This window comes from Cydia fagiglandana, chromosome 16 (assembly GCF_963556715.1).
Source record: "Cydia fagiglandana chromosome 16, ilCydFagi1.1, whole genome shotgun sequence".
Taxonomy (NCBI): Eukaryota; Metazoa; Arthropoda; class Insecta; order Lepidoptera; family Tortricidae; genus Cydia; species Cydia fagiglandana.
Window position 1 is genome coordinate 8,791,179 of NC_085947.1, and position 14,339 is coordinate 8,805,517.

The 14,339-nt window shown below is 40.1% G+C and overlaps 1 protein-coding gene across 2 annotated transcripts in view; it reads right to left on the reverse strand.

Moving 5' to 3' along the window:
- Nucleotides 1-322: 322 nt before the first annotated feature.
- The window catches only part of LOC134671913 (semaphorin-1A), a 421,041-nt gene continuing 407,024 nt past the window's right edge, over nucleotides 323-14,339 (reverse strand). Inside the window, exons 6-17 of one of the 2 annotated variants that reach the window (XM_063529776.1) lie at nucleotides 12,957-13,045; nucleotides 11,996-12,137; nucleotides 11,374-11,576; nucleotides 10,889-11,034; nucleotides 10,352-10,434; nucleotides 9,472-9,700; nucleotides 8,884-9,032; nucleotides 8,488-8,616; nucleotides 6,943-7,153; nucleotides 5,495-5,696; nucleotides 4,056-4,200; nucleotides 323-3,085 (exon numbers count right to left, since the gene is read on the reverse strand). In XM_063529776.1, coding sequence (XP_063385846.1) covers nucleotides 4,129-4,200; nucleotides 5,495-5,696; nucleotides 6,943-7,153; nucleotides 8,488-8,616; nucleotides 8,884-9,032; nucleotides 9,472-9,700; nucleotides 10,352-10,434; nucleotides 10,889-11,034; nucleotides 11,374-11,576; nucleotides 11,996-12,137; nucleotides 12,957-13,045 — 1,655 coding nt within the window. In that variant the 3' untranslated portion in view covers nucleotides 323-3,085; nucleotides 4,056-4,128. Of the gene's footprint in view, nucleotides 3,086-4,055; nucleotides 4,201-5,488; nucleotides 5,697-6,942; nucleotides 7,154-8,487; nucleotides 8,617-8,883; nucleotides 9,033-9,471; nucleotides 9,701-10,351; nucleotides 10,435-10,888; nucleotides 11,035-11,373; nucleotides 11,577-11,995; nucleotides 12,138-12,956; nucleotides 13,046-14,339 lie in introns of both variants that reach the window. The other variant, XM_063529775.1, reaches the window with a different exon arrangement.

Consider the following 14,339-nt stretch of genomic DNA (forward strand, 5'->3'; position numbering starts at 1 on the left):
AATTGCTTCGATGTCTAAATAAATGGTATTAATATAAGAAAAGCATTAGCAACTTACTACAATTTTATAAATCTAAACTGGCAACATTAGTCTGATTGACACACGCATGACCAATAACGATATGCGATTTGTCAAGTGTTGCCAGGACGAAGTTGAAAAATGGAACATTTGTAGCTTATTATTATTAAGCGCTGCGGGCGCAGCACGGTTCCATTTTTATCGACTATCACTATGCGCGTCCCTTTCGCACTTACATACTTGTTAGAACGTGACAGGCATGGTGACAAGGGATAAAAACGCGACCGTGCTAGGCCGCCTGTGTAGCACTATTTTGTCGTTATTTTGTGTACTTTCGCTATAGGTTACCATTTCCAAAGTCCGTAAACATAAACAAACAACACTGGCAGTGTAAAGCATCTATTCACTTAACACATGTTAAATTAACAATAAATCTAACTGTGCGTTGACTTTGGTAAACTAAACTTAAATAATTATATATGAATTCATAGTTGACACTAATCGGCAGTACATTTACAAAATATGTAAACGTGTCGTACTCTGGAAAAAGGGACCATAGTGCACTTTGTGGTTTCCCGCAAGTTGCGTTAAGGCCCCATTTCCCTAGACAACACAAATCAACGTTATCAGTAATTGAATGTAATGTTGGTTACATTAGTATAAATAAACCACTATTCTACGTATAGTACAACTCATGGCATCTTTGGTATCATAAAGAGTGTAGTCTACTTGTTTCTCGTAACGATTTCCCTAAAAAATGTTTTAGAGATCTCAATATTCTCAATGAACTGTCGTTGCAAGCGCCAAGTGGAATACTCAAACGTTTCACATCACAGACAAGTAAATATAAAGAATACTAATCTCAACACAAAGTTGCGATTTCTCCAGAGTTACACCAGATGGCGCCACTATAAGAAATCTCAGTATATTAAGGTTGTCGCTTAGGAATGTTAGAACGCTATCATATGAAACTTATTTAATTTAAGGAGTATTAAGTGGTGTAATAACAGCGTCATATATGGGGACGACAAAATGCATGGCAAGAGACTTTTACAGTGTACGGACGGTATCAAATGAAACATTGTTTTGGAGGAACGCAACTTTGTATGCAGACTACCAGGCTTTACCATTTACTCGTCTCTGCTTAAATGTAGAAAATGTCAAATTATTAAGTCCAAATGCGGATATTCATGAGTAGGTATGAACAAGGCCATCTTGAGAATGCCTCTATAATTATTTATGGCGTATAAAAATATCTACGTAACACTGCGGTCTCCACGCCTCAACCTTCTATTGTAACCGCTACTCTAATGCGTCTATCTCATTCTAACATCAGTTCAAAGGAAATCTGAGTCATGTAATATCAATTACAATCCTGCCACATACTTAGGCACTAAGTCATTACAAATAGAATTGACATTTTTTTACATACATTCAATTGTCAACAATGAGCGAAGATGATTTGAACACTAATGCGGGGTCCAATATAGGTACAGTCGACGTTAAAGATGTTTACAATTTTGCACCTTACTCTTTTATAATAAGGCAAAAAATGTAACATATCTTTGACGTCGACTGTACGCGAAAACGTAAATATTAAGCGTTTTCAAACATCGTACCTAAGTATTCGCACAGAGGAGTAAACCAACAGAGTACTGAGAGACGAGATCATATTAGGTAGTTTCTACTCTCGGCATAGAATCGTGTAAGACAAATCTTCGACAAGCCGTCATTGTCTGTGACCATGTAGCGCATATGTACCTACGGTTGTATGAAGCTATCTCAGATGTTACTCTGTCTGTTCAGCCCTTCGGTGGTTTAATTTAGCAGCAAGAAATTGTCAAGAATGTTTAATAGTTTGGCCCACTTTTCTGGAAATTTAAATTTACACACGACCCGTAGACTACAAATTGAGAAGTGGTAACAGAATGTATGTACAGAATGATCACAGTTACAGGTTGTAACTTACTTCGACGCACCAACAATCTAAATTGGCATGCGGCAGCACTGTGCCCCTTAACGCTATGTAGGTACCTATGTATACATCACTAAATCTATAACATTATCGAATATTTAATTATCAAAACGATCCAATAATCATCTAAATACACCCATAAGAAGCACTTTAATGAATGAATAAGTTTCAGAACTTTACATATCGTTTATACACGGTAATATAATTTATATCATATTTTGTGTTTCAACTATACGTTATAATCATCGTTTACTCTAGTAGTATCGCTAGAACTCCAGAATGAGACAACGCCCTCCCTATACTTATTGACGTACCGCTACAAATACGTAGTTATGTAAAAAGCGACTTGCGGAATCATTGCATATTTCTTCAAGCTATTGACACAAAGTTGTCCAACCGATACATCTTTAGATGCAACAGAAATACCTACGCTGTTAATTATTACAAAAAAACTTGGCTTTTCTCAATTTCACTGAAAATAAAATCCGTATCAAGACATTTGAGTAGGTGGTAGACTAGATATTTTAGTTGCCCTTTACACAGACTTAAAGTAAACCAAAATCTGCAATGACACGCACAATTTCACATTAACTAGTCATCAACATTATCAACAAAAACTTATATCTTCGCCTAAATTATTAGTAAACTATAACTAGAGAATCTACAATTTGTTACATTACTCATCTTAATTTTACCAATCGATAATCCCGTCTTAAAAAAAATACATTATTTTTGTCACACTTCCGATCGAAACTTTAGAATGTGGGTCATCACCGGTACGTATTTAATCCGGAAGAGAAGTCCGTCACCGGGCGGCGCTTTCACTTCAGCGATAACAAAAGAGGTCTAACAATTAGAGTCGGGAACGTTCTCACTTCACTTCAGGTGGAGTGTAGGGCCCGGCGGGGGCGCGGGGCGGGGGCGAGGCGCGCTAGTTGCGGTAGATGTAGGCGCAGGGCTGCGGCGCGGGCGGCGGCGGCGTGGGCGGCCGCTCGCCCGACGGCGACGGCGACGACGACGGCGGCGACGGCGACGAGCTCGAGCCGCCGCCGCTGCCGGTCGCCGACCCGGACCCGCTGCTGCGCTGCGACACTGGAAAAGAAACGAAACGTTACCACTTACAATCCTTTATATCTTCCCGTCTCTTCCTGAAGCTGTGAAGCATCTGCAGCAGCAAAGCAGTAGCTTTGGGACACCAAGTCCCCTTGCTAACTAAGCCACTAATAGCGTCTCCCGAGCGTCAGTGTCTAGTCAACTCTATGGATGCTCTTCGACGCAACGTTGGGGCAACTGTTCAGCGAAGCCATTTTCCACACCGCCGACTGGACGCCGACGTTCCAAAGACGCTAGTATGGGGTGGTCCTAAGGCATTTTTGCAGAAACGTCTCCATCTGGGGGCCGATTTTTGAATTTCGATAGTTCGATTTCGTCACTCGAAAATCGGTGGAAAACGGCGAAATGCTAATTTTTGAAATTTGAGCGATAGAAATTGGGAATCTAGTGGTATTGACTTGATTTTCAATTCTATTATAGTATAATTTAAATGCCTAGTAGTGGAGATATTATTGAATAAAATATACGAAATCGAGCGGTCGAATTTCAAAAATCGGCCCCCTGACCTTCCAATACAAGGAGACCTTACCTTACCATAAGCTGACCTTTACGTAGCGAATAATGATGTAAAACGACATATTGTTTGTTAGTATTATTCTTGAGATGGTGCATTTATTCCCGCGCGCCTGCCCCGCTCGTTTCTCAGAGTTACACCTTACTAGGAGTACGTAGCATTAAAGACCCAACTAACTTACCCAACGTATGGTGGTGGTGCGTATTATGCTTGTGATGGTGCATCTAGTCGCGCGCGTCCGCCGCGCTCGTTTCTCAGAGGTACACCTTCTTATGAGTACGTAGTTACAACCATCCATAAACTTACCCAACGTATTATGCTGGTGGTGCGTATTATGCTTGTGATGGTGCATCTGGTCGCGCGCGTCCGCCCCGCTCGTTTCTCAGAGATACACCTTACTAGGAGTACGTAGTATTAAAGACCCAACAAACTTACCCAACGTATGGTGGTGGTGCGTATTATGCTTGTGATGGTGCATCTGGTCGCGCGCGTCCGCCCCGCTCGTTTCTCAGAGGTACACCTTCTTCACGGAGCGCGTGGTCGAGAAGCCGTTGTCGTTGCCGCGCCGGTAGCCGTCGCCCTGCGGTCACATGCCTGCGTTAACTGACGTGACGCCGTCATGGGTTAATGAATGGAGTGAAATGTTAGTGGATGAATGACGAATGCAGTGACGGTTATTTTTCGAGCGTTTTTATGCTTAATTCCCGTTGGTTAATTATCATTGGTTAGGCGACCACTGACTAATAGGCCGCCGGACGATATCGGCCTGTCAGTTAGAAAAAAAATTGACAGTTCCGAACAACTGACGGGCCGATATCGTCCGGCGGACTGTTAGTCAGTGGCCACTGGCCGGCTTAAGACGTGTTCTTCCGTTTCGTGGCCCTTGGGTAAAAAAAATATGAACGATTTTGAAAAGTGTGACAACCGGTCTTATTGAAATGCCAGTTGAAAAAGAGTTGAATTCATCTATATTTACGGGAATAGAGCATTTAATACGTTTGAAAAATGACCTTAGGTGGTATTGTACGGTTCCATCTTGCATTGAACAATAATTGTACGAATGAGACATTGAAATTGCGATTTCAACTTTGTTGAAATCACAACATGAATCACTATTAAATGTCAGGAAAATAATACAGATAGTGTGCCATCAATACCACCTTTATAAGAAAGAAAAGAATATTCGCGAATTCAATATTAGTTACTTTTATTAGTTCAAAGCTATGAATGAAGTTATGAACTTGAAAATGAAGAACTTTCAATATTTTGAACGAATAATTAATTCGCCAATATTCTTACACAATGAAAAGGAATAAGCAATGGTTATGATTAATGAATGATTATGAATAGTAATTAATTACATATTATGATTAATGAGATCTCAAGAACATTTAGAATTCGCATGCAAATTTGAAGCAAGCCTATGATTGGTGATTGATTTTAGATTAACATCTTTATCATCTACAATGTTCTAATCGATGCAATCATTTGCACTTATGGGGAAGTATTTGTATTTGTACTATGATTCAAAAAAATTTCATGTAAATTCATAGTGTCCATATCCAATAGTAATCCATAATTTATGGACCATAAAATAAAACTTAGTTTTATTGTACCTATATGCCTCGCGGATTCTTAAAAAGTAAATGGAACGCTTGAAATTGGCTTGAAAGCGAGGCTGTGCCACCGTGTTCTTGATTACTTTGACTAGTTTGACTATAGTTCGTGTCATCTACGATGACGCGCAGATTTGTCAAATCTAACCTTTAATAACATGACAATACGCGTCTTCGTGAATGACACGATCTATAAAACAAGTGCTATCTAGGTACTAAAAGCCATGCGATAGAGAAAAAAACACAACTGACATTGACCTGATGCGATCGCAGCGTGCCGAAATTGTCACGTCGGTAGGCGTCCGGTTGGAATTGGAAGAGCGTCTCGTGGTGCGGGTGGTACGGCGGGTGCTTGCGCAGCGTGGCGCGCGGCGACGCCGGCTTCGGCTGCGGCGCTAGCACCGGCTCCGCGTATGTCACTTCTTCCACTTGTTGGAGGAGCTTGGGTTCGGCTTGGATCCTGTGAAAAAAATTCACGGTGAGTATTCGCTTACTAAGCATCATTTGAACGCCACGTCTAATGTGCGCGGCGCGTCATCGTCAACCTTGTCGGTGTAGTGGGTGCGCTATGCGTACACTCACACTCCATTAATTTAGACCTATACAGGGTGCTTCCTGTAACAGGAGCAATAAATTAAACTAAAGGCAACAAATGTTGGTCAGTTTGAGGCGTACAGCCTACAGTTTAATTTAATGCTCCTGTTACAGAAAACACACTGTATAGGAGTAAGCTCTTACATTATGTTATTCAAGACATTATACGTACCACCTCACATGGATCCTGGCAGGGTCGCCATGTGAGGTGGGACGTTGAATAAAACTACTTGTTTGGTGTATCGATCTATAATGTCTTGAATAACATTATGTAAGAGCTTATATAGGGCTAAATTAAGGGAGTGTGAGCGTACGCGTAGCGCACTCACTATATCGGAACGCACGAAGGTTGATATTGAACTGTACCAACTGTCAGTTGACGTCTTTGGCGGTCAAAAGGTTAAGCGTTGGCTTGATAGAAAGATAAGGACAGATAAGTAGCGTCGCCCATTCATAGCTAAAGAGGAGCGGATAGCAGTAGGTAATAGTGTCGGTTCGATCATTTGAGAAGTATGGCATTTACTGTATATGTAATAGTGATGCTTTTTAGAATATGATATTTTTTTAATAAGTTGATGTTATTGAGGATCAGTCCGTTGACGAAGTCGACGATAGGACCGCCTTCTCTACTCGATATTGGCTATAAAACCGCAGAGACTCTAAGAATAAGGGCTATATCGGCATAAGACATTAAACCAGAATGATTTTAACGTCATAAAGGATCTGCACTGCATTTAAACCCGCTATAAAACATAAAAAAGGTAAGGCGTATGCAGACTAGTTAATTTTTGCCAATCTGATTAAATTGCCCGATCGAATCAGGACGTGCGGACAAAAACGCCAATTTGGCTCGCCGAATTCAACCGCCGATAATGACTGATATTACCGATAAAATGAGGTGCGGACGCAAGAATACCAATTTGTGACGTCAGTATTTTCGTTCTGGGGCATTTTTTCAATTTAGAGGGCTCTAATATTACCATAAATCTAAAATTGGTGATTAAATTGGAGATTGACGCCAATTTCATTTCTGATCAAATCGGTCGATTTGATCATCCCGTGTTAAAGATTCCGCTTTACGATGAATTATGTTAAAGATTCAGATAACTGACCTATTAATATTCTGCCTCTGCTCGAAGTACTCGTACTCTGTGTCGGGGTACGGCATGTTGTCGTCCTCGTCCTTCTTGCAGCGGCGGCCGCAGATGTAGCCGGCCGCGAAGCCGGCGCCCAGCGCGGCCAGGGCGCCGGCGGCCACGGCCAGCGCCAGCGTCTCCACGGAGTACGCCGCGGGCGGCGGGTCGGCCGCGAGCACCTCTGGACCTGGGATCATGGCCAATGGATAGTTGAAACGTCCAGAGATGTGACTTATTTGAAATACTTGTATTTAAAATGCAAATACAAAATGCAAAATACCTATTTTGTATTTTGTATTTAAATACCTTTTGAAGAAAACTATTTTGTATTTTATTTGAAATAGTTTTTTGGACCTATTTTCTATTTTCAAAATACAAAATACTTTATAATAGGTAGGTAATGTAGGTAGGAGTTACAATCTCTTCTGATGTTACAATCCTGGCAACTCTCTCATTCTTTTAACATGCTGTTTAGTAACGTCGCACATGACCACAAGCGTAGCAAGTGGTTAAAAAAGTGGAATCTTGAGTGTTGCGAGGGTTTCAAGGCACGAGAGGAGAACAAACTTTTTGCCCTGGTGGAACACAAACGAGACGTTTTCATCACACTAACGAGAGGCATTATAATAGCTGTAAAACATTACAAATTAATGCTTTAAAAGTTGGCCGTTAAAAACCATCATCCATAATTCCATACCTACATCCTACCGGTTAATATGAGCAAACAACTAGAAATTTGCACTTTAGATAGAGGATCCGATTGATTTCAAAGAATATAAAGAGTCTTTTCAACTCGGAAATTCCGAGTAATACTTTTTAATTCAGACTAGGTATTCACTACTCAGAGTACCTTTTATCGCAAAGTATTTGTATTTTAAAAAAGTATTTTGAAAATACCTATTTCGTATTTTGTATTTAAATACAAATTCAAAAACTATTTTGTATTTTGCATTTGAAATAGTATTATCAAGGAAGTATTTGTATTTTGTATTTAAATACTTTTTATAAAGCATTTTTCACATCTCTGGAAACGTCATACTTTCGACTTATCTTATGTACTCGATTTCAATGAAGACATACTTGGTATCTACTATTATGTTTTCATCTCATAATCGAGTATTAGATAAGAAAAGAAACGGGCTCAGGGACATAATAAAAAAAAATGGTTAGTCTGTAAAGTCGATTTACGGGCGCTAATTTTGCGTGATAACGTCATGCGTGAACACGTAAAACGTGGCCGTAACGTTACCATGGAGATCTGTCCACAACGTTACCATGGAGATTTGTCCACAACGTGACATTTTATCGTGCATGCTACCGGTGTTCATCGATTTATAAGACGTTATCACGTCAAAAACCTGTCGTCAGACGTAAAGTTAGTAGGGAAATGTTGTGACGTTCTTGAGGGAAACATACGAGGATCTTGAGGCTGTAGTCTAATAAAATAATATGAGCCACTGAAGCGCACCCAAGACATGATTTCACACAGTATATGAGCATGTGTGACGAAACGTTCCTCACCTTCATTATTGTTGTTTCCTTTGCCCTCTTTGTCTTGTACAATGTTGATGACCTCGCCTTTGGTTTCGCCTCTAGCATCGTCGTAGAGACCGGAACTCAGACCTCCTACTGCACCAGCATCTTTGCCACCTGAAATATATTATAGATTAAACACTATCCTTTTAATCAGAGCCTCATATTTATTGAAACATGATCAAACAACTTTTATTTTGAATTCGAGAAAATCTAAAGAAATACAACTCTGTTTCAATTGAAGATGGTCTAAATTACAATAACGATAATAACCATATCCAGGCAACGCAGCCAACTGATCGCGTCAGATGTCAGAGTAGTATAGTATTGCATTCAAAGTGTCAGAAATTAATGAGTGAAAATACAAACAGTTCTTATACTTACTGTGCGGACAAGCGGCGTGGCTGCCAGTGCTGACGCTTTGGTAGAAAGAATTCTCGTCTAGCCACCGACTAACACCATGAGAGTTGGCACGACACCGACCCGCCTGCTTGTCCCAGGCGCAATAAGGATCTTGGAGAGCCACGCATTCACTGAAAATTACAGAACCATTATTTGTTTATACTAAATGAAGCTGAAATTAGGCATCATAATATATTAAGAAATTCCAAATGCACAGTCAGTACATGCAGTAGGAGGGACTCATGCCACAGAATAAATAATAGTAGGTACTGCCGTACAGAAAGGAAACTTCCTACAAAACCTAAGTTTGACAGCGGTCCAGGGTTGAATCATGCTGTTCCTTTTTAATATATGGCAAGTCATTATCTTATCTGTGGGCGTGCACGCAAAGGGACGTCAAGTTGTATCAACCCTAATAATTGCTCGGAGCAATGCTGAGCCGAGTTTGGCCGAAGTCAGGACTTTTGTACCCCTGCTCATGTTGAACTGCGACTCGGTTATGATGAAGTCTTCCATCATTATTTTAGTGTGTTAATATACGTATGCAGTTCGGGTAGTTATAATACTCACGAGCAAGAGCTGATCTTGTCGCTGGAGCACCGATGGAGCCGGAGGCTGAGCACCTCGCGGTCGGACACGGCGATGAGGCGCGCCGCGTCGCGGCCGGCGCGCGCCACGCGCAGCGCGCGCACGGGCGAGCCGGCCGCGAAGGCCTGCAGCTCCTCGATCACCACCGGCACCGAGCGCTTGTTGGAGTCGTACGACGCGGCGTTGATGGCTTTTATAATCTTGCCGTTGTCTGTGAAAAATAACCATTTATGATTTATGCTGATCATGGATAATAGTTAATTGTGTAAATTTTATTTTAATAAAAGATTTTATTTATTGTGAATTTTAATTTAATTGATTTTATTTATTGTGAATTTTAATTTAATTGATTTTATGTATTATGCATTTAAATTTTATTAATTTTATTTATTTAATTTTTTAAATATTAACAATAGATTTTAAGTCACTATGTACCTAACCCATTATGGATCCTAGTTATCTAAACAAAAAAAAATATATATATATAAAAAAATTAGCTTAGTGATCTTTCATCAAGGGCGATTCGGGGACTTGTCGGCTTAGCCAAGGTTACAATTGCTATCAATAATAATATGTCTCTCTATTACTCTTCCATATTTGTGTTACAGTGACAGTTGCGTTTCGATCGCTACGGAGCGTAAGTGATTGGCATCTTGGCTACGCGGCCTGTTCATGTACGATGAACGAATATGTGACGTTCTACGGAAAAAGGTACCTTATGGCGGCCGGCTTTTACGTCGCATAGCGCCACAATAATTTTGGAGCGGCGTTAATAATAGCGTAAGCACCAACCGCCATAAGGTACCTTTTTTTCGTGGGACGTCACATATAAGTGAAGGTGTGTTGGTTCCCAATTCCTTACCTGTTCCTATAAACAGTACATCGTAGGATTTTCCTCCTGGCGTTTTCACTTGTGGGTCTACAGCGATCTGCGTAAACCGATAGCTGCAAAAATAAATGACAGTCGGTTAAATTCATGTAATTCTAAACTCAAATTTGCACATACATACATATATTTATTTAGAAGACTTCATTAGGTAGGTACACATAAAGATAAAAAAGATAAAGATAAAAAATAGTTTATTCAAGTAGGCATATTACAATGCGCTTATGAACGTCAAATAAACCTTTACCGGCTCCAACCGTACACCTCTGCCCCGAGAAGATTTAAATCCCCCCTCAATTGGAGGAGGGTATCCCAATATGGGACCGGCAACAAACTCGGCGGGACACATCTTTTCAAAACATTATTACATCTTATAATTAACATGCATTACGAGTAATTAATACAATTTAAATTACTATAGAATTCATGCAATTATACTCAGTGAGTACATAACTTTATAGAATTTGATATAAAAAATAAACATATATGCACATGAAATCACAACACACTTACTGAAAACTGGTTCTTATGACGATAGGCTCGCCGAAGAACGCGGGTACCGCTTCATCCATCAGGGCGTGGGTTTTGATGAATTCTAGCGTCTGGTCTGGCAACTGCCGCGAATCGTTCTGGCAGGTTCCTGGTCTCGGCTCGGGTACCTAAAACACAATACAGAATCAGTGAAACTTGGTGATCTTTAATGCGGGATTAAACTTAAAGTCAAAGGACGGGAACCGTAGACTAGGAATCCTCTAGACGGAGTTTAGAGCAATTATTTCATGAAACCGATGCTGCCAAAAATACTGGGGTGCGGGGTACGAGGTGAGCGAGTCCCGTGCCGTGATTGGTCCGTTCAGAGACACGGACGTCACACAAAGACACTGACTCGAAAATGGATAAGGTAAAACTACCGTATATTTTTTGCAGAGCCTTGTAGCAGAGGGGGTAGCGCTACTATGCTCAGTCTGGAGGACGTCTTGTCGATGACGGGAATATACCTTTGCACCATTGACGGGCAGCCAATTGGAGTTAATAGCACTCTGTTCTTTAAAAGTGCCCTCGAAAGTGTCAGCGATGTCTTGCATACTGAAGGCACAAACGGCGCTCCCCGATATACTGTTAGGCGGCGTCGTGAAAGTGCCGTAGATCAGTTGGGCGCTTAAACCACCGTAAACGCCTTCTATTAACTCTGTCGTTGATTCTGTAATCAAAGAAAAATAGTAGAAACTTCGTTTATATTTCGGAATAAATCGACAAATATTTCGTAGGTCAAAAAAGTCAGGACGGTGTATGTAAGTAACAATTTTTTAAGCAATATGAATAAATTATTGAATATAGAATTTTGATATTGGCTGATTTGGCTGTTGTCATAGACAGCGCTTTAGTTTTTATGTTTAGTTCCTAAACTGGCCATGTGGCGCTAGTAGTACGATGGTGGACGTTCGGTCGTACACCTTTACTTACCGGTGTTGTTCGATTTAATATATTCATTATTTACGAAAGTCTTCTTGTTTTTCTTAAATATGTTTAACAACTATAGGTGGTTTATATAAGTACCTACATAATAATAATCTGTACCTTGTATTGACAACATTAGTTTAACTCAAGCCAAATACTTACGAATCTCATTGAAGTAGAAAGGGAAGTCGCCGGCCACAGAACAGTTGAGCCGGGACTTGAGGAAGGACGTCCACCGCTGCTTGAAGCGGTGCGGCCCGCCGCGGTCGTCGCGGCACACGCGGGCCACGCGGGAAAATACCGACTGGAAATAAGATCGTCCTATTAATGGCTTTCCTGTTGTGGCGTTAAAATAAATGTATTTCTTCTTCTTCTAATATACCTAGTACTTTTCCGACATAACAATTCATAAAACAAGTAACAGAATTTTTAGAAAAATATCCTGATAAAGGAAAGAGTACACAAAGAAAGCACTGATTAACTTGAATTAATGTAAGATATAACTTGTATTAACATGTAAGCATAGACAAAACAATATAAGTAAGTATGTATATAATTAAGGGTAAGCTTAAGTTAAAATAATCTCCAAATATAGAGATTGTAACTGAGTACCTAATTATGATCGATATTAAACTTTCCTGAGACATATTTTAAATTGTTTATACGACAACGGTTTCACTCACTTGGAATTTTTAGTCCGACGGGCCCGAAACATGTCGCCAATAGCGACTAAAAATTCCAAGTGAGTGAAACCGTTGTCGTATAAACAATTTACCTAATTATGATTGTACTTCTAACCTCTTAATTTGAAATTAAATAGATTTTTTTATTTTATAAACTTTTTTAACGCCACGGACGTTTAAAGGACAAGGACTCACTTCACTATGGTGGCGTTTTTTGACTGGGACTTGCCTTGCCCTAGAATGGTTGAATATGAATAAGTATTCAATCATTCTACCGCAAGGCCCAGCAAATATAAGATTAATCACAATATAACAATATACTTTATATTGTTAAGTTAAGTAATAATCAGGTGAATATTTTTCACTCCACTAGCCCAAAAGTTAATCTGTCATTAGCTCTACCATCATCGATTTATAACTTTTGTATGTTTAATGCCTACCTTTCCGCAGTTGATATATTCAACAGCTGTTTCTCTGAAGAAGAAATACACGAAGTTCCCATGTACTAATGAATTCACGAAGTCGGGAGCTGTGAACAAAACAAAACAATAATTAATTTAGTCGAGCGACTTGTCCCTAAATTAGTGCAAGTGATACACTAGCAAGTAACTGGAATAGACATACGAAGGGTAGTCAGGCTAGTGTCAATAATATTGCACGCTACAGTGAACAGGGACGCAGTGGACTATGAAGCTTACAGACGCATGTGGCATTGTTCTATGGGTGCGTATACGTTCCTAATTCGATTTAGTGATTGTTGACGCGGCAAATGACAGTCGCGAACCGCCAAACGGGTTCTAAATTGTATTAAGTTGACGGGAAGTTTGACGGCGACATTGGAGAACAATCGAGTCCCGGACCAGCCCGGACGTAAACAGATTTAGATAACAGGCGGAAACGTACAGTCGACGTCACAGATATGTTTACACTTTTGCACGTTACTCCTTTGTAATAAGGCGAAAAGTGTAACATATCTTTGACATCGACTGTACACGAAGGGTCGGTTCATAGGTACGTACCTAGTTCAAATCATACTGCAGCAGAGGGTGGTGATAGGTGTCATACTAGGGGAGACCGTGGTGAGTTGAAACAGAGGTAAGTTGAAACAACGTGAATTTAAATTTAGCGGTATTTATAATCGTATTGAGGCAAGGACGCATATTGAGGAACCAGCGGGTTACTAGGACGCGGCTAAACATCGTTTTTTCCACCACGATATCAGTTATATATGTCTCAAAAATTACGTTGTTTCAACTTACCTCTGTTTCAACTCACCTCGGTCTCCCCTACTTAAACAATCATCTATGTAAAATTATACTTTATTAATAAGTATAAAATAAAAAGTAGGTGTACAGCACGTACCTACACAAATTTCAACGAACTATATACTTTCGAGGCGTACGCGTTATACTCATACGAGTACTAGCTACCGATACAGATTCTAGAATATTGCACATTTCAATTGACTGTTAAGTTCGTGTTTGTTCAAAGTGAGTGTTCCTTAAGCGTAACCTATAAAAATAGAACCTTACTGGCTTTACGAGTATTTTGTTGCGGTCTGTTTATGCTAGTGTCGGAAAGATCTTGAATGGATAAAGGATGGCGGTCGTCGATTTTATACGTGTGTCCGGCGTTACACTAGGTTGAAATAGGTCAGCTCCCTAATATGGAAGCGTATCTATATGAATATAGTCCGCCTTGTTTTCGCGATCGTAAGTCGTCCATGAAATAGCTTCTTTCGGAATAATAGTAAACGGGCAGTGTTTTAATGAGGTATTTATCGCTGAACTGCTTTAAAGATCGCTAATCATTTTAACAACACT